The sequence below is a fragment of the Dendrobium catenatum genome, unplaced genomic scaffold (assembly GCF_001605985.2).
Source record: "Dendrobium catenatum unplaced genomic scaffold, ASM160598v2 fragScaff_scaffold_360, whole genome shotgun sequence".
Classification (NCBI taxonomy): domain Eukaryota; kingdom Viridiplantae; phylum Streptophyta; class Magnoliopsida; order Asparagales; family Orchidaceae; genus Dendrobium; species Dendrobium catenatum.
Genome location: NW_021318822.1, coordinates 450,207 through 474,619, shown reverse-complemented (window position 1 = coordinate 474,619; position 24,413 = coordinate 450,207). Strand labels below are relative to the sequence as shown.

The window sequence follows — 24,413 nt, the reverse complement described above, 5'->3', positions numbered from 1 at the left end:
TATGTAATATAGATATAATAAAGTGTCATGTATGTAAATCCCCCTTATAAAATTTAATTTGTGCCCCCACTATAAATAATTTCTGGCTCTGCCCCTGCGAGAAATCCTTAAAAGAAAAAAAAATCAAGGAATATATACCTTTAATCGCCGTTAACAAGCAAAATAAACTGGAGGAAAGATTATGAATTCTACCAACAAACTCATGCACGTATAATCATAGAGCATGTATAATAATTTTAATTTAAAAAGTAATATAATATAACAATATTTATGAGTAAAAACTAATTTTGTTTGATAAAAGTTTTAAAGCTTTTGTTATTATCTTGAATTCTAAAGAAAAAAACACGCATTTTTATGATTTTCTCGCGAGTCGCAACGGAGTAACGGACTTCGCCGCCGCTAGCGATGCAATGCTCGCGCCTACGAGCTACGGCTGCTCTTCTTCTTTTCTCTCCTTATCCACCTTAAATCGAAGGCCTTCACCCTCTCATCAACATGCCTTTCTTGCACCAGCTACTCTCACGGTTCTCTTGATTAAAAAATCTGCCTTTTACGCTATGCACCGTTTCCAATATTTTCTCAATATCGACAGCGGCGGTGGCCGCAGCGCCGGAAAATGGCCAGCTAACGTTAGCCGAGGGACTGTTCCGATGGTATTTAACTCTGGAGGAAGTGGGGAAGATGAGGAGCAGAATGATTTGGCAAAGGCGAAAACTTCAGGGACGAGCGCGAGGGGAAGGAGGTTGCTGAGGGTTCGGGAGGAGAAACGGAAGAGAGAGTACGATCGCATACATAACTACCCAACTTGGGCTAAGTAAGTGCCACTCTCATCTCTTCTCTTATCGTTCCGTTTCACGTTTTTTTTGCTGTAGGAAAGTTTATTTTTAGTGATGGTTTAAGCGTGATGTTGATGGATGTTAAAGTCCTTCAGAAGAAGTTTTGGGGTGGGAATTTGATTAACTATTACATGTTTAAGTGAGGTGAGTGGATTTGGTGTTAACTCTGGAAGTTTTGAACGAAGGGATAAAATAAAAGACCCTTTGGAAGTTGCCCAGTATTTGATTGATGTTATGCTTCAAAGAAGTTCAAGGATGGTAATGCACTGACGTTTGTGTATACACTCCTCGTTCTCCTTATATCACATGGTGGGTGTGTAGCATTTGAAAGTAAGCATATCATCCGCAGCCTTTGGCATATGTTGGTTCATACAGAGTACATATTTTATCAACCGAAGTGCTGCTTCTCTATAGATTCAGCTTCTTTTTGTTGCCAAGGCGTGTGTGCTTATGGGAACTGGGAAGTGTGTAACTGATATGAAGCAAAGCTTTTAAAAAATTTTCTCCTCTCTTTGAGATTAACATGGAAAATGAGTTTTTTAATTTTTTATTCAGAAGCCTCTGATAAAATATATCATTCTTCTTATTGACATTTTCCAGCCTTTAGATTTAAGGATTCTATTGAATGCTTTCTAATCTAGCCTTGGGAAAATAATTTCCAAGGCTTTAGTTGCAATGGTGGGATGTTAATGATATGGAGAACAGAACACTATTGGAGAAATTATTTTGGAGGTGGTGATCAAAGAGAAGGGGTCGAACAAAGGCTTATGGCAAGGCCTAAACTATGTTCAGGGCTTGCAAACACTTGGGATGGCTAGTGGCCTGTCTTTAAGCGTGTTCTAGAATTTTTGTTAAGTTTTAAGTGGTTTGGACTTTGGAGGCCAAAGGATGAAAGAAAGCGAAGACTAGATCAAGGCAAGGTGACCTAGGTTTGACATATTTGATTAGCCTTGGAATATTTGTTAGTGGAGGGGCTTAAGGGTGTATGGAAGGGATAAAAAGGCTTTAACCTTTTCACGTATATGCTATTTCATATCCTCTCTCTAATCTTATCTATCACTGGAGGTACTTCAACCTTTTCACATATATGCTCATTTCGTATCCTGTCTTTAAGAGTAAAGTCACTCATCCACCTGAGTATCCTCATCTCTACAATACTTAACTTAATATTATGCTTATCTTTTAATGGCCAACATTCTGCGCCATAAAGCATTGCAGGTCTAACCATCTTCTTATAGAATTTTTCCTTAAGTTTGAGTGCTACTTTTCTATTACACAACAAGCCTAATGCATTCCTCCACTTCATCAATCAAACTTGAATTCTGCTAATAATATCCCCATTTATTTCACCATCACTTTGAATAAATTTTTCTAGATTTTCTGTTATTAAAAAATAAGGATCTTTACACGAGTAAAATTTTTACTGCGTAACTTTTTATATGTTATAAAGATTGAGATTATGGAAGCCATACATTTATTAAGAGGTTTGATGGACAAATATAGAGAAAATAAGGAGGATCTACATATGATATTTATTGATTTAGAAAAAACATATGATAAAGTTCCAAGAGAAGTGCTATGGAGAGTTCTTGAAAAAAAAGGAGTTAATAACGCTTATATTCAAATCATTAAAAATATGTATGCAGGAGCTATTACTTGTATTCAAACACAAGGTGGTTTGACCAAGTATTTCCCTATTTCGGTTGGGTTACATCAAGGATCATCCTTAAGCCCATATCTTTTTGCTTTAGTCATGGATGTTCTTACTAGACATTTGCAAAATGATGTACCTTGCTGTATGCTTTTTGCTGATAATATTCTTCTTATTGATAAGACTAGAGAGGGAGTTGAAGGTAAACTTGAATTATGGAGGTCAATCTTAGAGTCTAAAGGTTTTCACCTGAGTAGATCAAAAATGGAATATATGGAGTGTAATTTTAGTAGTAATAGACCAGTGAAGGGATTGTGACTTTGGGCGATCAAGTCATTAATAAGAGTACACGTTTTAGATATCTTGGATCTATTGTTCAGAGTGATGGTGAAATAAATGGGGATATTATCAGCAGAATTCAAGTTGGATGGTTGAAATGGAGGAATGCATCGGGCTTGTTATGTGATAGAAAAGTACTCCTCAAACTCAAGGGAAAATTCTATAAGATGGTGGTGAGGCCTGCAATGCTTTATGGTGCCGAATGTTGGCCATTAAAAGAGAAGCATAATACTTAGTTAAGTGTGGCAGAGATGAGGATGCTCAGGTGGATGAGTGGCTTTACCCTTAGAGATAGGATACGAAATGAGCATATACGTGAAAAAGTTGGAGTAGCTCCAGTAGAAGATAAGATTAGAGAGAATCGCCTTAGATGGTTTGGACACATAAAACAGCCGCCTTCTGATGACCTGATTAGGAGAGTAGAGATATTAGGTTTGACTTATATTAAGAAGGGTTAAGGCAGACCTAAAATGACTTGGTTAGAATATATTAGGAATGGCCTTTCTTTATTAGATTTAAACGTTAATTTGACTTTTAATTGGACACAATGGTGAAAAATGATTCATGTAGCCGACCCCATGTAGTGGGATAAAGGTTTGATGTTGTTGTTGTATAGAGATTGAGATTATGATATTTTGAATATTTTTTAAAAATTTTATACAAGAAGTTGTCGAAATTGGTGTGATTTTTATTAAATAGAAAATAATTTGGACTCTAAAAAATAGTGTTGTAGTACGATTAAAGTCTTAAAATGATATTTGATACAATCTCTGATAATTTGATTATGTTTTAAGACTGTATTTTTGTACTCAGTAGGAAGTTCTATTGCCTACCGTCATAAAAAACTGTGCAATTCTGTTATGAGCTCAATTATTCTTTAATTGCTTCACTATTATGAAATATGTATTTATGTGATTGAATTATGTGCTTTATTAATTAAATTGAGAAGTTTTAAGAAATGTTATTATAAAAGAAGTAAGATATTTTGGTGGCTATACAACATGTTCTGGTAGTTAAAAAGTCATGTTTTGGTGCCTACGGGCCTATGATGCACCGACACGCCTCTTAAAGAGGGTATGCAGTATCGGACACATGTCGGACACGGTCACGCGTCAGACACGGCATGGACACGTTTCTGACACGGCTTTGGAGTGTCGGAATTTAAAAGATTAAAATTTAAATCGGACACGCGTGTCCGACATGTGTGTCCGGTTATTAAATGATAAAATCGTCCGTTCTATTTAGCCTTTTTCGCGAATGAGAAGCCCTATTTTTTCGATCCACGAAAGAAAGCTTATAGGGCGGACCGGGAGAGCTCGCAGTCGACGCCAAACGGAGCCCGCTTCCTTCGCCTCCCGTTCCTTCGTCATTTCTGCTCAGCCAAGCAGAGCTCGTCTTTCCCGTTCCTTCGTTCTTACATTATTTCTGCTGTCATTCGAGGGAAAGTTCGCAATCAAGGCCAAATAGAGCACCTTCTGCGCGTAAGAGAGCCAAGACCTGTAAGTGGATTTCGCCATTTATTCTCTTCATTGTTGAAAAATCTAATGTACATGCTCGGTACCGCTTGGTATCGCTAGGTACATGCTCGGTACTGCTCAGTACATGCTCGATACTGCTCAGTACATGCTCGGTACTGCTCAGTACATGCTCGGTACTGGTAGGTACATGCTCGGTATCGCAAGGTACATGCTCGGTACCGCTTAGTACATACTTGGTACTGCTCAGTACATACTCGGTACTGCTAGGTACATGCTCGGTACTGGTAGGTACATGCTCGGTACTGCTAGGTATATGCTCGGTACTGCTAGGTACATGCTCGGTACCACTTGGTATCTTCACATACAAACAACTTACGAACTTTAAAAACAAGTAGAACTTCAAAATTACTCTTACAATAAAATTTTGTTCCAGGGGCGCTGCCCCTTGACCCTGCAACCTGACCAGGCAGGTCGAACCCCGCCAGGGGGTAGCGCCCCCTTGACCCCCGGCAGACCGGTATATTGTTTTATTCATGTTGTGATTTTTTTATTTCACTTCATATCAATTTAATTCGATGTATTCATATGCATGATTGGTTTGTTAGCAAAATGAGCTCGGCTGCTGGCGGGAGTGGATTAGGTGAAGGTTCAAAAGAACCATCTGTAGAAATTGATAAGCCATTATGGATTCATGTTACAAAGTTAGGAAAAACATTTGAAGGAGGAGGGAATGTGTCATTCAAATGCAATTTTTGGCCATGGAATAAAAATATGTCATAAGATTACTACGTCGTAGTTGATTTATGAGATGTGAGACTCTATGTTAGCAAAAGTGAAAGAAATTATATACTGACATGAAAGAAAGTCACATGTTGAAGACTCAAGTTTTTGGAGCATTGTTTATACTATTCTTGAAGATAGGTGGAGCAAAAGCAACACAGTATCATCCTCTTCCTGTTGTGAGAGAAATTGGAGTACATACTTATTTATTCAATCAATGAAAAGGAATAAAATAACTCCACAACGTGCTGAAGATTTAGTTTATGTGCATACAAATCTTCGTCTTCTATCAAGGAAAACCCCACTTTATATGATAGGTGATAACAAGATGTGGGATGTTGCTGGAGATGGGTTCGAGTGCCTTGATGATATGGGATTATTGGAGGTTGCAAATCTTTCTCTAGATGAACCAGAGTTGGAAGCAATGATATTCAATGATGATGATATTGAAGGCCAAAGACCAACATCTGAATCTAATTTTATCATTCCCTCTATTGAGTAGTTAGACATTCATGTTGTATTAAATGATTTTTTGCTTATATTTTTGTGTTTGTACTAGACATTTTGTACTAAACATCTTTATGTTATAAACTAAACAAGTTATCATGAAATTGATTTATTATTGCTTGACATTTTTACTATAATGTCACCTTAATTTTTATATATTATATTAAAAAATTATTATGCCGTGTCATGCCATACCCGTGTCCTATATTTTTAAAAATTGCCGTGTCCCGTGTCCGTGTCGTGTCCGTGTCGGTGCATCATAGCTACGGACATGTTCTGGTGGCAAAATGCCATGCTTTGGTGCCTACGGACATATTCTGGTGCTAAAAGCACAAATAGAGTCATAAGGGATCAGAATTCGTTAAGATTTTGTTTGGACCTGGAAAAACCTATTATGTTATGTTATGTTATATGAATTTTATTTTATTTGACTGCTCAGTATTATTACTTGAATCTTTGGGTAATTGTTATGCTATTCTCTTATTACTTTGTTTAGCACAATGAATTATTATACTTCATTTAAATATTCTAAAAAATATTTAATAAAAAAATAATTGAAAATTTAGATCGGTGTTTATAGCCTACTGAGTTGTTGTCGCTCATTGTAGTTTTGCATTTTTTTTCCGGGTCTGGAAAAGAGGAGCCTATTGATTAGCAATTTTAGCAGTCAGATCTAAGCTTATAAGTACTTCTTTTGTTGATTTTTGCACAGTCATGACTAGTTTCATCATTTAGTTTTTTAGCTTTTGTTTATATCTATGTACTGTGATTATGTATAACTATTTTGACGATGAAATATAAGAGATTTTACAGTGGGTTTATTTTAGTACGTTAGATATTTTAGTATCTCTGTAGCATATTATTATTTGTTTTAAAATAAATAATGTAAGAAAATTTGAAATTTTAAAAACTAGATATTGGGATTTGTTTGTCACTGCTAAACACGAAAGGACCTATCTATAAGTGGGTCTTGTCGGGTTGCGTTATGACATATTAAAACATAACTAATTAACATATCAGATGACAAATTAGATTATACGAATTACGTACACCAATAATAACCTTAACTACCGGTTCGTGATGAGGGAGTTCCCCCTTTTGAATAGATCCCTCAAACGACTCTCCCAAGACCACCAAAGAAACTCGCCCAAGGAGAACGACGGGCATCACTCGCCCAAATTTGCTAAAAGCTTGCCCTTCATTGAGTGACAAGAAATTCCTCACGAAGCAGATGGATTGCCATTTATCTAAGTCACATCCTCCCCCTCCGAGCTCACTATACTTAGCTACAGGATAGTGCTTATCCCACTCCACAATCCATTCGGCTCCTACTGCCAGGCTCAGGGACTCTTTAGCCCTGTGAACACCTTTGCTCTCCTTTCACGATATGGCGGCCTCAAGCCTTCTACGCTAGTATGCTAACGTGATAAGACAATTCATTAGCTACAGATCCATCTCCTCTTGGAGCCTGCCTTACACCTACTCCCCTTTCTTGAGCTTGCCAGATGTTAGATAGATTGTCAGACCATTAACTTCATCCTCTTGCAGCCAATGAGGAGGTGACATGTATCCTTTATTAGTGTATAGTGTTATACATATATTCGTTGTAGCCTGTATTTTTAATATTTTTTGTATAGCCTTTTCTATAGCCCTGAAAATTCTATAAATAAAGAGTGATGATGAACAATTGAGACATTTTTTTAAATCTTTTGGGCCTCTTGAGTCTCATTTTTTATACTTTTTGAATGGTTAGTGGAAATTCTACCAACTTACTCTACTCATCTCAGCGCTCTATATTCTTCATTCTCACCAATAGGCTCTCAACTCACCAAACAAATATGTTAGTAAATTTTAGTACGGTCCATTGAATAAATTTGGATTCAACATCCTCTTAGATGTGGTGAATATGGATTGATGCCAAGGGCCAGAAGACAGACTGTTTGACAAGCGACCTCAACATGAGGCATATGTGAACATGCAAAATGCTGAATTCACCACTCGTCGTGACCTGCAGGAAATTGAGGAGTGATTGATGAAGACAATCTGAGATGCCCCGAGCGGCCTTTCGGGGTGAGCGCGAGCTAACAACATGCCTAAAGGATCCTTTGACTCAACATCTCATCAAAAGCACTCAGAGAGAGCACTTGCCTCTACACCCATCCTTGACTACACTCGCACCTAGATGAGTGAAGAAGATTATAGCCTGTCGACTAGGCGAGTTAGGAAGGAAGAATCATAACTAGCCAATGTCATTTCCAGGGCAATCGCTAAGGCCTTATTTCCTCCCAAGTTCGAAATGCCTCATTTGGAGTCATACAAAGACAAGATTGATCCCACAGATCATATGATGACTTTCGAGTCATGACCTCCAATATGACCTCCCTATTGGACATAGACAATGTCCTTAAGTGTTGCTTATTCTTCACGACACTCAAGGAGTCAACATTGAGGTGGTTTGCTCGCTTGCCCCTTGGAGTAATCACCTCCTCTTCCAAATTCAAGTGGATGTTCACTACACAACTTGCTAGTGCCTAAAGACCCCAGAAGAACTCGTAGGCTCTATGAAAATGAGGTAGGAGCCTAGAGAGTCCTTAAGGAGCTTCATTGTGATGTTTTAGAGAGAAATGCTAGACATAAAGGACTTGGAGCCTGTATTCGCTTAGGCTGCCTTAACTCAAGGATTATGGGAAGGTCCTTTCAGATATGTACTCGACTTGCAATAGCCGAGAACACTTGTCGAATTGTTGTAGCTGGCCAACGATCATGTCAATTCGAGGAGTACAACTAGGTGGTTGAATCATCTTCAGCTGCTAGCCATCAAAGGATTGCCCACACCAAGGAAGAGAGCGAGAAAGAATTCGTCCCAGGGATAGGAAGATGAGAGACCAAACTTGCCACATGATCGCTAACGTCCTGAACAATAGAGAGCACCCATACAACTGAGGCTCTTGAGGGTAGTAGGGTCACCAACATCAAGTGTAGAGGAGCTCCCTCGTGACACTCATCGATATCATAAAGAGGTTTTTTTTCCAACTTAGCCCACCTACACTCCATTGAGAATGTCTATGGCCGAACTCATAGAGGCCATATAGAACTAGGAGCTCTTGAGGCGCCCGCCGCTAATAAAAGCAACCACCAAGCAACTACCAACACCCATGACACCTCAAGGTATTGCGCCTTCCACAAGGATCATGGTCATGACATGGATGAATGTTGCCACTTGTGAGGTCTAGTGGAATAACTCATGAAGGTAAGGAGTTCATACTCATCGATCCGAGATGGCGACAAGGGAAGGCCCCAACTGAGGGTAGCGTGAATAAACTAGTGCCTTTTTGCTCAGTGCACATCGCAGGGAGTCTAAGATATAAAGAAGCCCGTAGGGAGTCTATGAAAGCAATATGCGAGGAAAAATTTTTAGCTTTTAATGATTTATATAATATATTAGATACTAAGGAGGGCGAAAGATATATGTATTAGTTAGCAAACAAAGAGATAATAATAATAAGGATTTACTTAAAGTGAAGTGTATTAAGGATGAAGATCAAAAAGTATTTTTATTAGAAGAGGATATTCAACAAATGTGAATTAGATATTTTTCCATACTTTTCAATAAAGATTGTTAGAATGTGATTGACTTAGTAACCTTAGCACCCTAAATGAAAATAATGATTTTTTTTATTTGTGTTTTAGTAAAACCAAAGTTAGAGATGCTTTAAAGAAAATAAAGTGTGAAAAAGCTGTTGGACATGATAACATTCCAATAAAGGTGTGGAAATGCTTAGGAGATGAAATAGTAACCTTATAATATCTTAGCTTGCTAAACTTTTTAATATTAATTTGGAGACTAAAAAGATGCCAGATGAGTGGAGAATGAGTGCGTTGATTCCTATTTTTAAGAATATAGGTGATGCACAAGATTGTGCAAATTATAGAGGAATTAAGTTAATGTGACATACTTTAAAACTATGGGAGAGAGTTATGGAGCATAGGTTGCACCATGATACTAATGTTTCTCAAAATCAATTTGGAATCATGCCGGGTAGGTCAACTATGGAAGCTATACATTTATTGTGAGGTTTGATGGAGAAGTATAGAGAGAATAAGAAGGATCTACATGATATTTATTGATTTTAAGAAAATATATGATAAAGTTCCAAAGAGAAGTGTTATGGAGAGTTCTACAAATGAAAGGGGTTAATAATGCTTACATTCAAATCATTAAGAATATGTATGTCAGAGTTGTTACTTGTGTTCAAACACAAGTTGGTTTGACCAAGTACTTTTCTATTTCAGTTGGATTACATCAAGGATTAGCCTTAAACCCATATCTTTTTTTTTTTTTAGCCATGGATGTTCACACTAAACATTTGCAAGAGGTTGTAACTTGGTGTATGCTTTTTGCTGATGATATTCTTCTTGTTGATATGAATAGAGAGGGAGTTAGAGTCTAAAGACTTTCGTTTGAGTATATCTAAAACTTAATATATAGAGTGTAATTTTAGTAATAATAGATCTAGTAGGGCGATTGTGACTTTAGGTGATCAAGTCATTAATTAAAGTACACGTTTTAAATATCTTGGGTCTATTTTTCAGCGTGATAGTGAAATTGATAAGGATATTATTAGTAGAATTCAAGTTGGATGATTAAAATGGAGGAATGCATCGGGCTTATTGTGTGATAGAATAGTCTCTCTCAAACTTAAGGAAAATTCTATAAGATGGTGGTGAGATCTGCAATGCTTTATGGTACAGAATGTTCGTCATTAAAAGAGAAGCATAATATAATGTTAAGTGTTGCAGAGATGAGGATGCTTAGGTGGATGAGTGGCTTTACTCTTAGAGACAAGATACAAAATGAGCATATACGTGAAAAAGTTAGAGTAGCTCCAGAAGATTAGAGAGAGTTGCCTTAGATGATTTGGTCATATAAAACGCAGCCTTCTGATGACCTGGTTAGGAAATTAGTTATATTAGATTTGACTTATGTTAAGAAAGGTAGAGGTAGACCTAAAAAGACTTGGTTAGAAAATATTAGAAATGACCTTGTTATTATTAGTTTTAAATGATAATTTGACTCTTATCAAGACGCAATGGAGAAAAATAATTCATATAGCCGACCTCACATTCATATAATGGGAGAAAGGCTTGATGTTGTTGTTGTTATTGTTGTTGTTCTTGTTGAGATGAGAGATTCATCCAGAAGCACAGAGTGAGATTCTGATTTTCTATTATTGTTTTACAAGAAAGAAGTAACAAGGTTCAGCTTCTTAAAAGTTAGTCTCCACCGAGATGTATTTAGAGTTCTGACTGACTTCTTGAAATCCTGCTTTCACAATATTGTGACGATGTGGTTGGAATCCTCTAACCTTTTTGTTGCCGTAAAGTATGTCCACAAACTTGCTAGTTCTTTTTAATGGCAAGTTATAGTAAGGAAGTATCATATACATACCTGAGTTTGTTCACATTAGATTGAACCTAGATCCTATTTACGGCTCCTGATTGTTGTCCATTGTCATCACCAAGCACAAATTCTTTACACTCATGGTATAATTGATTTTAGCCTTGATTTGTTTGATCATTTTCTCTATCATTGCATCATTTATTGCGATTTTGTTATTATTTCATTTTAATTGCAATAATGCATACTAATCTTGTAATTAAATTATCTTATGAAGAAAAAGTTGTATATGGTTGACATTTTTTATCTTTGGCTAAGGATATTAGAAAACGCATGCAAAGATGATGAAGAACTCCGAGCAGTGATTGGGGATAGCGTGGGGAACCCAGAACTCATGAGGAAAAGGGTGTGATAAGATATGCGTTGTAAAGTTTCCTTGATATTTAATGAAAATGTGCTCCATCTGTCTCTAATGGGCTTGCATTTATGTTTATTAGGTTGAGGAAAGGGTTCGCAAGAAAGGCAGAGATTTTGGCAAGTCAAAAACAGGATCGGTTCTGGCTTTCAAAGTTAACTTCAGGGAGTGAGAAACGATGACTCTGATTTTCATTAATTATCTTCTAAATTCAACAAGATTGCATAACTCAATGATTACCTCACTTAAAGTTCTTTATTTCACTTTACTTGGCATTATCATCAATCATTCTTAAGCTTTGATAAGGATTATGTCTAATAAATTTTTACTATGATGATCTTGTCATATACACATGTAAATTGTACTAATATTAATGCATTCATGATGCAGTGCATTGTATTCTATATTTAAATTTAGCATATGCCAGTTAGGTCTCTTCATGATTTTATCCTAGTTATGCTTTTCACCTTATTTAGTCTGTACTGTGTTATATGGATTCATTAATAAGGAGTGAGAAGTGAATCAAAGAAAGAACAATAAATATTAAATGATTTGTATATGATGTGACATAATAAAAAAGCAAGCATGCGATGAATATTATAGTTCATGCTTGTGAGAGGTGATCTTGAGACTTTGATGAAATTTGATATACTATGGATGGAGCTAGTTAATCTTATTTAAAGGTAAAAATATTATTTTTAGAAAATTTTAAAATAAATTTTAAGAATGATTCTTTTTATATAAAAGTAAAATGAACACAATCATGGTGTAGCAGCACACTCAAGGTTGATATAAAAACTTATGTTGATCCTATCTTTTTTAAAGATTTTTATAGACAAGGAGAATATCAAATGATCGAAGAATCATTTATTGTACCAATCTTAATGCTTAAGTTTGAGGTGAATATAGAACTTACTGAGTCATATAATAAGGCTATGGTATTGGAACATAAAGTCTGAAGATGAACCTAAAGATCACTTAGGAGTCAATTTTGTTTTACTTCCATGAATCTGTCCTAAAGGTGATTTTTCAGAATCAATCGATAAGAGTAGAAGGCCATGTTGGAACTTCATATAATTTATTTTTTTAATACTAAAATGGCATATGAGAGTACTATGAGAATTAATTTTGTCACACATTAAAGAAAACATGTGTCAGAATATATATTGAAATTGTTAAAGATAATTTGATAAGATATTTTGATGAATGTTAAGAATTGTCAACCAGTCTTGTTGGAACATCAAATGATGCCCAGTTTTATATGTTTTCATGTGTACCTTATATACAAAAGACAATATATACGGATATAACTTCTATAGTTAAAGATGAACAGTTAAAATAGCAAGTATAAAGGTAAATTTTCTACCAGGTGAAAAAATATCATGAAGATATAAAGGAAAATTTGCTAATATTAGACTGACTAAACCATGTTTATTTAGATATTTGAAAATAAATAAATCATTAATGGCCGAGTTGAGTGCGGAAGAAATAAAATGTTTAGATGGTGTGTTTGTGGTCATGTAAGGTAAGAGAGCACATGAGTTGAATGTTTTGTTTAAGAGGCTATTTGGTTAATTGTATTTTGAGTGTAGATTGAAGTAAACACAAATTTAAAATTTGGGCATTTGACGGTTTTGTTTTAAATGCAAATGATTTTGGAGGTGCATTTGGAAATTCCATCTAGTTCATTATGAGTGTATTTGAAATTTGCTTGTTTTGATTGAATTCCCAATACAAGACTTTGGTACAAGTCTGGTCGGCTGACCTTGTCGCCTGTCACTAGTCGTTTCCGCAGCACTAGCTGCTGCTTATCCTTGGTCGTCGTAGCCTCTCCTACCACTCATTTATTGTTGCTCCTCTGGCGGTTGTCACTAGTCACAATTGGCTGTCGCTGCCATCCATCGTCGGTCGTAGGCCACTTGCAGCAGGCCACCTGTAATCTTCGCTGACTGCTCTTGCTATTTGCTACCTTTGATCAACTTTTGTTCTAAATGCACCATTATTTACTTTGCATTTCCTTACCTCAAATCAATAAAAAAAATAAAAATCCTTGATTTGTCAACCAAACAACTCAAAAGTATTTTCATTACACTATTTTTATTTTACATTATATTTCTTTTCTTGTGTATTCCTTTTTCTTCAAACCAAGCAGCCTCTAAAAGACAATGCAAAATATACTTAAGTGGATTAGAGATACATAAAAGGTGCGCTAGTAAGGTTGGTAGATAGAAATAATGTTGAAGGATCAAGAAGAAAAATGGGTATATCAAATATATCATGGCTATGCAAAATTACCTGCACAAAGTAGATTTAACACAACATGTTGCACTCAACAAGAATGAATGGAAAAGAATGATTCATAAAGTAGACTCCAAATGGTGGGGAATAAATTGAAGTTGATGACGAGTAAACCATGACCAGCAAAAGGAAAACAGTTATGGATTGAACACGAAATTTCTAACCATAATAGGAATTATGGATAACATTAAATCAATACTTCTTATGTATTTGTGTTGGAAATAATCATAAGAAATATTCAAAATGTGGCATCTTTGTGTAAGTTATTTGTAAATGATAATATTTTTATAGGAGCGGCCTCTTTTGCAGCAAATGAGAAGTTTGAAAATGGTATAAATTTTAGAAGAAATAGGGTTTAACCTTAGCTACTAAGATTAGCTCTATAAAATTGATAACATATTATAGAATTTCAGTGAATTTGAAAGTGATTATCGTCTTTAAGTATGTTGGTAGACTAAAGGTAACTTAGCTATAAGTTGTATAAAAGTAAATGAATAATGAATTTTAACATCTCATAATGCAATTAACATTAGAGAATGGAGGATTATATTACTGCCGGTCTCAATTAGTTGACATAAGGCTAATATGATGATGACTAGTGTGTGTTCCTAGTTAGATATATATATATATAAACATTTCGGTTATGCTTTCATTAGTGATGTGCATAAATTCCATTTTTTTCGTTTTTTTTGGTATGCATCTTTTGCTTTTCACCTTTTGCATATTTTATACATTTGATATTACCTATTTTATATTTCCCTATTGCTGAAGTTCATATATTCTTTTAGTGTGTTTGATTTACATCTAACATGCTTGTTGAGCAGAAAAAAGCTTATCTAGCTTATGATTTCTTTTCAATCTACAGCTTTAATCCCACAGATTCCTTTATATGGTTTGAGCTTTATTCTGCACCATCAGATCGTGATTTAGATCTTCTTGGTAGTGTAAGTTGGTAATTCAATCATGTTCACCTCTTCTTGGTGTTATAAATCTGACTCATGTTTGATGGTTCTGTAGGTAATCCAATCATGGTATGTCATGGGTCGTTTGGGAGCTTTCAACTCTTCTAACTTACAGGTTACAGTATAGGCTAGTAAACTTTTATTTTTACATTTTTTTTTTCATTTATCCTTTTTCCTCAGTATTGTGCTGCAACCAAATTAGCAAAGTTAATCATACTTTTCACTCCTACCTTTGCATTTAAAGCCACTCATCCACCGGAGCATCCTCATCTCTGCAACACTTAATTTAATAGTCAATATTCTGTGCCATAAAACATTGCATGTCTCACCACCTTCTTATAGAATTCTCTTATAATAAGATTCCAATGAGAATAGGAAAAAGAGCGGGGGCTGGCTCATAGGCGGATCCACATTGGCCTAAGGGTGGGCAAATGCCCACCCTCAAAATTTTTTTTTTTAATATTTAGAGGGAATTTTTTAGAATATTTTGGGTATTTTGCGCATTTTGCCCCCCCTAAAAAAATTTTTTTTGTCCTAATTTTATCAATCATAAGCATCTTTGCCCATCCCTAAAAAAATTTTTTTTTTGCCCACCCTAAAAAAAGGAGCTGGATCCGCCCCTAGCTGGCTGCGGCCAGCATTAGGCGGAATTGTTGGAGCAAACATGGAGGCATATGACTGGGGTCACGACATGATTAGCTGGCCAGGAGAAGTTTCAAATTTTCCACAAAGTAATTTGGAAAAATACTAAAATGACGATTAATGAGATATATGATACATGTAGAAAATTTCTCTTATAAGAGCTTTCTATATTAATTCCTCCCATCCCCTCACCAGCCCAGAAAAAAAGAAAAAAAAAACCACCCAATGCTCAAATGATATATGTTTTAAGATGTTGGAATATGACTGTTTGCCCTGCTTTAAGATGCTTTCTGCATGGAGTTCATGGGTCTATAAGTGATACTGTGCCCTACTTATAATTAGTAAAATTATTTAGGACAGATTTCTACCCTTAAAAAATAATATTTAATTCTAGTTGGTGGATATAAGAATGAGACAACATTGCTCAAATGAGATGAGCACTAATGAGAGTAGAAGAAGATGTATAGAAGTTATCCTGAAAGATTTCCAAGAAGCAGAGCTAACACTAAAAACAAACCTCAATAAGAACAAGTTAAAAATGACTATTTATAAAGCTAATCCCAAATATTTTGGATTAGTTGATGATGATTAAAACTGAGCATTTGAATTTTTTTGTGGAACTTCTTGTTCATTTCTCTTTGTTGGGTGATACAGTTGGCAAGCTCATCGATGGACCATGATCCCTTGTATGATGCAGATGTGGCTGATAGGATCATGCCTTCTTCATTCCATGACATAAGTGATGTGGAGTTTCAAGACAACTGGGGTCGAGTTTGGTAAAGATTTGATCACAAATTTTGTTAATTATTTTTGGAGGCATGTTTCAATAAACAACATTCAAAAAGCTTTGTTTTAAAACTTGCTGACGTTTAGCATGAATAAGTACCTATATGATTTATAGATCCAAATGATTTTTATTACAGGGTGGACCTCGGGACTTCTGATTATTTTGCTGTTGATGTACTGCTCAATTGTCTTACTCTGCTGAGCTCAGAGTAAGACTCATTAAGATTTTTCAATTTATTTGTGAATACCTTTATGTCAGCTAATTTCATGAACATTTCAATGATTTATCGTGTTCTTGGTTTAAGTAAATCTATCATCACCATTGCTAGCCTTGTCCCACTATTTAGGATTGATTTCCGATTAAATTCAATAATCATAGATTTATGTTATGTATGCAATTAGCACAACATCATCATCATCATCATCATCATCAAGCCTTCATCCCACTGTGGGGTCGTCTATATAAATTGTTTTGCTTCATTATGTCATGTTAAGAGTCAAATTCTCATTTAAATTTAATAAAGAAAGGTCATTTCTAATATTTTCTAACCATATCCTTTTAGGTATACATCTACCTTTCTTAATAAAGTCAAATCTAATACATCTACTCTCCTAATTGGGTCATCAGAAGACTGCCATTTTATGTGAGAAAATCATCTATGGCGACTCTCTCTAATATTTATCTTACACTAGTGGTGCTCCAGTCTTTTCACGTATATGCTTATTTCGTATCATGTCTCTATGAGTAAATCCACTCATACACCTAAGCATCCTCATCTCTGCAACATTTAACTTAATATTATGCTTCTCTTTTAATGGCCAAATAGCACAAATAAGAGATTATTTTTGAGTTTAGAACTATTAAATTTACAATGGTAATTAATGGACTGAGCTTCTCGTAGCCCACATTGATGCACTTGTAAAAGGTAGAGAGGGATCAAAATGTTATCTGACAATGTTAAATAATACAACACCATTGTGAAGCCTGAAGATGTAAAGTAAAAGCCTATAATATACCACTCTGCAGCTAGCTAATTTTTGCTTTAAAATATACCATGTAACATACTCAAAATGGTTTTTTGATCTCAAAAAGAGATGATGTTGGAGTTCTATTGTCTGTTTGGTAATCAATAAAATCTTAGCCTAATGGAAAAATATGTACGTTGAATCGGATTTGTTGCAATTAAATTCAGGTATTGTTGCAGTTTAGACCTTGGATCTGCTGGATTAGTTCTTGAAGCTAAAGTACCTCATTCAGGCTTATTATGCGAGTGGCAGCAATTTTACATTCATGATGAGCATTATTATTGCTTTAAATGTGGTGTGGCATGATTGAATTAGCATTTATTGAAGATAAAATTGCTGAAAAATAGGTGTAGTTGGAATTACATCCCATTGGATTGCTGTTGCATATTAAGACTCGTACGGGACTACAATACCACTTCTGTGGTAACATGGCCTTAGTATCACATCTAATATTTACAAATAGTAGAAAATCCTCTCATTAAATGGATAGATAAAATTAGTGTTGAGTGATTTTAAAGGAAAAATGATATACGTAAGGTTACCTATGTAGAATATGTGAGAAGAATTGTTGAATTGTTTAATGTTCAAGAAGATGTGAGGAGAATTGCTGAATTGTTTGACACCTTATGCGTTACTTAATGGAAAGAATGAGAAATGAAAATCATAAAGACAACTCCAAATAGTTTCGATAAAGATAATGAGGATGACAATGATGAATGCTTTTGCGAACTAGTATCTTTTTGATGTGAAACAATGCAAGTAAAATGTTAATATTTGATTACTATAGCTTTACTAGTTATAGGCTTCTTGTTCTCCCAAATTAGGCTTTTAGAATTATCAAGTAGAAATTATGTAAGGCATGCGGTTACAACTAGATTAATAGGATGCTTACAATTTAACAACATAAAATAGAGAAAATAATGTTAGGGCAAAGAAACACTAATCCATGGTTTAACAAATAGATTTGCTCACCTTGGATCCCTCACTCACACTCTTGGTGAAGGTGCTTTAGTGGGGGAAGATTGAGAATAAGCTTAGCGATGCCACTAGGAGACAAATGACGCCCAAGGTGTAGTTCGTTGGAGAGGTGGCCGGCGGCGGGGAATCCACGAGTTGACTAGTGAGTATCCAACGCCTAGCGAGAAGGTGCTCCTCGATAGGAGGTGCTAACGTAAGAGAATGTGATCCCTATAATTCTCCACGGAGTCGTCTGCGTCGGGATTTATGTCAAAGAAAGAAGATCCGAGAATACTTGTTCGTCCTTGATCATCTTATAAGAAGCCATGGTCGAATACCGGATCGGCCATGCATAGTGGTGGTGGCGGTTCGAGAAGAACAATCTTGAGATTTGTGAGGTGAGGAGAGGATGGTGGAAGATGACTAGGGGAGGGTTAGGGGCGGCTAGGGTTAGAACTTTTATTAGGTCCGGTGTAAGGACTTAGAGGAACATCCGGTCGGAGGCAAAATCCCGTCAATAAACTCGGTATTTGCTCGGTATTGCTAGGTATAATTTAATAATAACGAGGAATACCGCTCTGTGAAGACCAATACCGACTTATACTGAGCTATACCGAGCAATACCGAGTTGTACCGAGTTTTTTCTAGGAAAAACTCGGTACAACTTTTGTATAACTTGGTATTGCTCGGTATAGCTCGGTATAACTCGGTATTGGGTCTTCACGTGATGGTATTCCTCATTATTGTTTGGTATTGCTCGGTATTTGCTCAGTATTTCTCATTTTTTGGCGCGATTTGGCCTTCGACTGGACGTTCCTCTACGTCCGGTCGGAGGACGTAATAATTGTTCAACAGTTAGGGTTTTCTTTGGGTTAAGCCAAGTGGTGGGGGAGAAAAGATGAGAAGAAAAATCTGAATTCTGAATTTCAAAATTTTCTTTAGAAATGGGGAGCTAAAATTAAATTCAAATCCACCTAATTAAGGGCCGGTGGCTATTAGGGAATTTAGGAGGGGATTAATTGTTGCTTAGGTGGCAAAGTGGAGAGAGAGGGGGGCCGGCCCTATGGGGGTTTAAAATTGTGTCTAGGTTCAATGTAAGTGGTGCCCAAGTGATTGAATATTTAATTAAATCAAATTCTGAATTAAATTAAAATTTAATTAGATTTGAATGGTCTCTTAATTGGGTTTCATAACTTAGGAAGGTATTTGAAATTCAAATTTCAAATTGAATTCAATTAGGAAACTTCCCAAATGACAAGGAGTTAATTTCGGAAAGTAATGAAAGCTTACTTGAATTTGAAATTCAAACTCTATGGCTTAGCCTTGGATTGGCCGGCGGGTGGGGCTCCGATGGAGCCGGTGGCTTTGGTGTTGGCTCCGGTGGAAGGGAGGTGGGAGGGATTTAGTGGGACGGGTGAGGGGAAAGGAGATCTGGCGGGCTAAGGGGAGGGGAAGATGTGGGTGTTGACCGGCGGCAAGTAGACGGGTTGGGTGGTGGGGATGGCTAGAAGAAAAAAGAAAAGTGGAAGAAGAAAATAAAGAACTAAAAGCTCCCACAAAGGGGGCTGTTGGGTATTCCGTGTGAGCCTCTCCTAGACTACTACTCTCCTCTAGAACTCACAAAGAGATCATGAGCAAAAACTGAATTTTCATATCAATAATCATCATCCATTACAATGCAAGAGGCATCTTATAAATAGGCCCAAATGAAAGAAAACATAAAAGACTAAAGTGCCCTCCGACTACAACATAGACTCAATTCCCCATAGGGGTAAAATGGGAAAACTCAAATGCAACATAAAACATAAAATACTTAAAAAATACAGACTCTGAATCGTAGCTGTCGATCCACGACTACGTTGACGATACACATGTCAAAATCTCTGACTGCTGCCCCTCATCACTTTTTGACCAAGTATAGTGCCTCCCATTTCAAAGGAAATTTATAGCAAATTCTGTTCGTGACAACCTACAGCAGGCATACATGGAGTGATTATTCAATTGCCTTCAATGTGACTAATGGGTCACACATTAAGCAATCTCTTTGCAATGTCTAAGTCTACTTATATCATTGCCTTAAATATTTCAGTTCAGATTGGACTGGTGGCATGCATACTCTTCCCAACCAATTAAGGCTTCGTTTGGGACGGCTTTTTTGTTGCTTCTTAAAGCAACTTTTTAGTACGAAACTTAAAATTTTTATATTAGAAAGCTGCTTTAAGAAGCAACAAAAAACTTGTCCCAAACAAAGCCTAAATATGATGGGACTTAAGTTAATGGCTCATACTCATGCTGTAACTTCTATATAAAATTCCAAACCCATTCAATTGAAGTGCTGCAGAATGGATCTCTACCTCACCTCTTTGCAGCATTGTCATCTCTGCTTAGTACTTGGATGCATAAGAAATATGCCAGAACTCTGCTATTAGACACTTCAATACCATCTAGTGCCTTAATCAAACAAACAAATTACTTGATTCTTGTCTAGATTTTGACTTCTTAGACTTAGGCTGTGTTTGGGATGACTTTCTTATTGCTTCATAAAACAGTTTTTTAATATAATTTTTTTAATTTTTGTACTTATAAGTTGTTTTATAAAGCAACAAAAAGTCGTCCCAAACTAAACCTAAGTGTGGTTCGGCCTTAGTGGGTTCAGTCTTATGTGTGTTTTGTGGTAAGATAAACTATTAGAAAACAAATGGATATTGTTTGGATGAAATAAGCTGAACAAAAGTTTTCCTTCGTTTACCACAATTAGCCTTCAAATAACTGCTATTTGAACAATATAATATATATTGTGGTCCATGGACTAGCTTTTACAAAGTCTTCGTTTGGGACGACTTTCTTACTGCTTCTTAAAACAGCTTTCCTGTATGACCATAGCCTTCCATTCTTTTGTCAGATACTTGGGAATTCAACAGGTGGTTTTCGGAGGCCGCCGTATGGGTGATTGGGAAGAGGGTATGACAAGCCAAGAAGATGGTTACAAGTACTTCAAGATATGAAATGAGATCCTGTTGCTGGAAGAAAATTCTGAAAGAAGACAGCATCGGAAGCCAAATAGGATGTTTAGCTTTGTCTTCCTTCTTGCAGAGGCAACCAAATCTATAAGCTTGAATGGAGAGCAATCAGAATGGGATCCAAACAAGAAATTCCATCATCTGATGACAGATTTCTGCTAAGCAATTACCTGTTAGGTCATGCCGCTTGTTCTGTACAATATATAATTACTGAGTCATAATTAATATTATACTTTTTTTCTTTTATTGTTTATTGTATGTAGACCTCATTGTAGTCTCCCAAGCCATATAAATAAAGGGCGAGGATGCACATTTAGGGTCATTTTTTGTTACTTGGTACTTTGATTTCTCTATCTCACCAGTCATACTCACTCAAATCTCTCTAGATTTTTTAATTTTACCTAGAAGATTGCTTGGTAGAAAAGTTGGGCGTCATCCACGAAAAATTATTGCGTCATCCCACCTGACGTAGAGATGCGTCCTCCCACCGCCAAAAAACTCGGTTTTTGCTCGGTATTGCTAGGTATTATTTGGTAATAACGATGAATATCATCATGTGAAGACCAATACCGAGCTATACCGAGCAATACCGAGCACATACCGAGTTTTCTCTAGGAAAAACTAGGTATTTTTTGTATTGCTCGGTATAACTCGGTATTGGTCTTCACATGATGATATTCGTCGTTATTACCAAATAATACCTAGCAATATCGAGCAAAAACCGAGTTTTTTAGCTCTGGGAGGACGCATCTCTACGTCAGGTGGGAAGACGTAATAATTTTTCGTCATCCACAGATAAATTTGGATTCAACATAATAAATAAAATTATATTTTAAAAATTAAAATAAATTTGTAATGATATTTTGAATTTTAATATTTTCTTAAAATTTTATATTACTATTTTTTAAATGAGCCAACTTACAATTTGATTAGAGCATAAATTCTGCATGTTGGCTCATTGAGCTTTAGTAAAAAGCTAATTGGGTTCAGTCTTCTTGAATGAAATTATTGTTTCTGGTTGTGATCTTGATTGCAAATTTACTGAATACATTTTATTTATTAATGATTCCCTTTACACATACCATATTTATTCCTGAGGAAGAAAAGTTTTTATTAAAACAGACATGCTTATTTATAGATTGCTTTATAACAAGAGATTATCTAAATGCCATAATGTAATTAAAGTAATGCTAATGATAAAAGGATGCTAAATTTTTTTAAACTTGTTTTCTTACTTTTGATGTTAGTAGAATAAAAATAAGAATACATATGAAATATAGATATGCTAATGCAAATATGAATATGCTAATTTAAAGTGTATGATATTTACTAAATCATCAATATCTTTCAAACATTTAAAAAAGTGACAATAATAAATCTTGAACTTAAACTTTAAAAATAAACATATAATTAGGATGTCAATAAATGACTTGACCTGTCAACCCAATCCAAACCTTACCAAAAAAAAATTATTTCTTGTTGCCTCATTTAATAAACGGCCAAGTTTGGGTCTAGAATTTTGATTTTAAGTTTAAGTTGACCTATGAACTTGTTTTAACCCAAAAAGTGATTGATTTAATATTTTTTTTCTTAAATTCTTTTATTTCTAGTATGATTTTCATATTTTTTATCAATTAACTTTAACTCTTTAATTGATAAATTATAATTATTTTTTTAATCAAAAAAGAATTATCAGGTCAAGTTAGGGTCATTTGGGTTGCCAGTAGGTTAGATTTGAGTCCTCCTATTTGATCAATTTATTAAACGAGGCAGATTTGGGTTGAATAGATCATGTTAGGCCAATTTTTTCATCATACCCAAATTTGTCCTATTTACTTGATTTTACACCCCTAACAAAACGAATATACATCTGGTATAATATTATTTTTTAAAATCACATTCATGGATAGATTTATGATGTTTTAAAGTAAACCCATGCTGATATTAATAAATAATTTAGTAAACAAAATAGAGTGTTAAAAGTGATAAGAGGTTTGATTGTGATTATGAATGATAAAAAATATAATGAATTGAATTTGCAATTAATTTGGTCTACTATATTATTTGTCTCACTTATATACATAGAAACTATTGGTTCACTTATTGGGAAAATTAAAAAACAAAACAAAACCCACATTAATTAAGTATTTTAAGATTTCCAATTTATGTTCATGTGTAACAATTAATATTGATTATCTTGATCTCAAAAATCTTAAGGAAGTTTGGATGAAAAAAAAAATGCATAAATTTAAAAATTTTAGATATTCAATTTTGGTTCATTTGAATGAGGAAAAATTAAAGCTAAGATACAAAATGTGTTTATTTTTAGGATATTTAGAGGGAGTTAATGGATATATGTGATGGCTAATAAATAAAAAAGGATGAAAGTGTATATTACTATTAGAGATGGCATCTTTAATGAGCATGAAATGATGATTTGGCTTGACTATAATTAAGGATCAAAGGATCAAAGTCAATATTGAGAATGTAGTGAAATTATAAAAGGGCAATTATACATTTGAGATGCAAGTGGAGATGATACCCAAACTAGTTACTAATTAGGATGATTAGGAAGAAATTGCTAGATAATAAGATTAGAATGATTTAGGGAGTTACAATCTATCACAAAATTATATTTTGTTGATTTGATTGCTTATGCTCTTTCCATCATTGAATAATTGTTATAGGATGAGCCAAGATTACGTAAAAGATATGAACAATAATGAGAAAAGTTTTTTAAAATAATGACCTAAATGAGAAATAAAATCATCAGAAGAGAATTATACCTAGAAACTCATAAATAAACCAATGAAAAATAATAATTGTGGGCTATATCATTAGCAAAGTACCTAGATATAGGGAAAGATCATTAGCAAAATGATTCATTCAAGAAGAAGGAATATATTTTAATAATGCTAAATACCTAGAAACTCATAAATAAACCAATGAAAAATAATAATTGTGGGCTATATCATTAGCAAAGTACCTAGATATAGGGAAAGATCATTAGCAAAATGATTCATTCAAGAAGAAGGAATATATTTTAATAATGCTAAGTACACTTTGATCATAGTGATTTTACCTATAGTAGCTTGATATGCCCTAAAATCATGATAAATGGATGTTAAAATAGCTTTTATGCATGGCAACATTGTGAAGGTTATCTACATGAGTCTCATGTCCTTTATTAAATTTACTAGACTAAATATAACGTGTGCAACTAGTATGATATACAACTACATGCCTGCTTTTGGAAGAGAATACTCACTACAGGAAAAATGCCCATTACCGGCGGTTCTAACCGGCGGTTCATGGACC

At 35.1% G+C, this 24,413-nt stretch overlaps 1 protein-coding gene across 1 annotated transcript; it reads left to right on the top strand.

The window, feature by feature from the left end:
* The first annotated feature begins 319 nt into the window (after window positions 1-319).
* LOC110107570 lies at window positions 320-21,417 on the top strand. Its single transcript, XM_020837842.2, has 8 exons — window positions 320-814; window positions 11,308-11,395; window positions 11,487-11,572; window positions 14,568-14,646; window positions 14,720-14,779; window positions 15,961-16,082; window positions 16,230-16,301; window positions 20,978-21,417. The coding sequence occupies exons 1-8, from the start codon at window positions 411-413 to the stop codon at window positions 21,078-21,080; spliced, it is 1,014 nt and encodes a 337-aa protein (XP_020693501.1). The 5' UTR covers window positions 320-410; the 3' UTR covers window positions 21,081-21,417.
* Window positions 21,418-24,413: the final 2,996 nt, after the last annotated feature.

What these genes read in the sequence shown, in the direction of transcription:
- LOC110107570 (XM_020837842.2), top strand. Translation starts at nt 411, where the DNA reads ATGCTCGCGCCTACGAGCTACGGCTGCTCTTCTTCTTTTCTCTCCTTA. An exon ending in AACTACCCAACTTGGGCTAA is followed by an intron (nt 815 to 11,307) that starts GTAAGTGCCACT and finishes TCTTTGGCTAAG; the next exon opens with GATATTAGAAAACGCATGCA. An exon ending in GACAACTGGGGTCGAGTTTG is followed by an intron (nt 16,083 to 16,229) that starts GTAAAGATTTGA and finishes TTTTTATTACAG; the next exon opens with GGTGGACCTCGGGACTTCTG.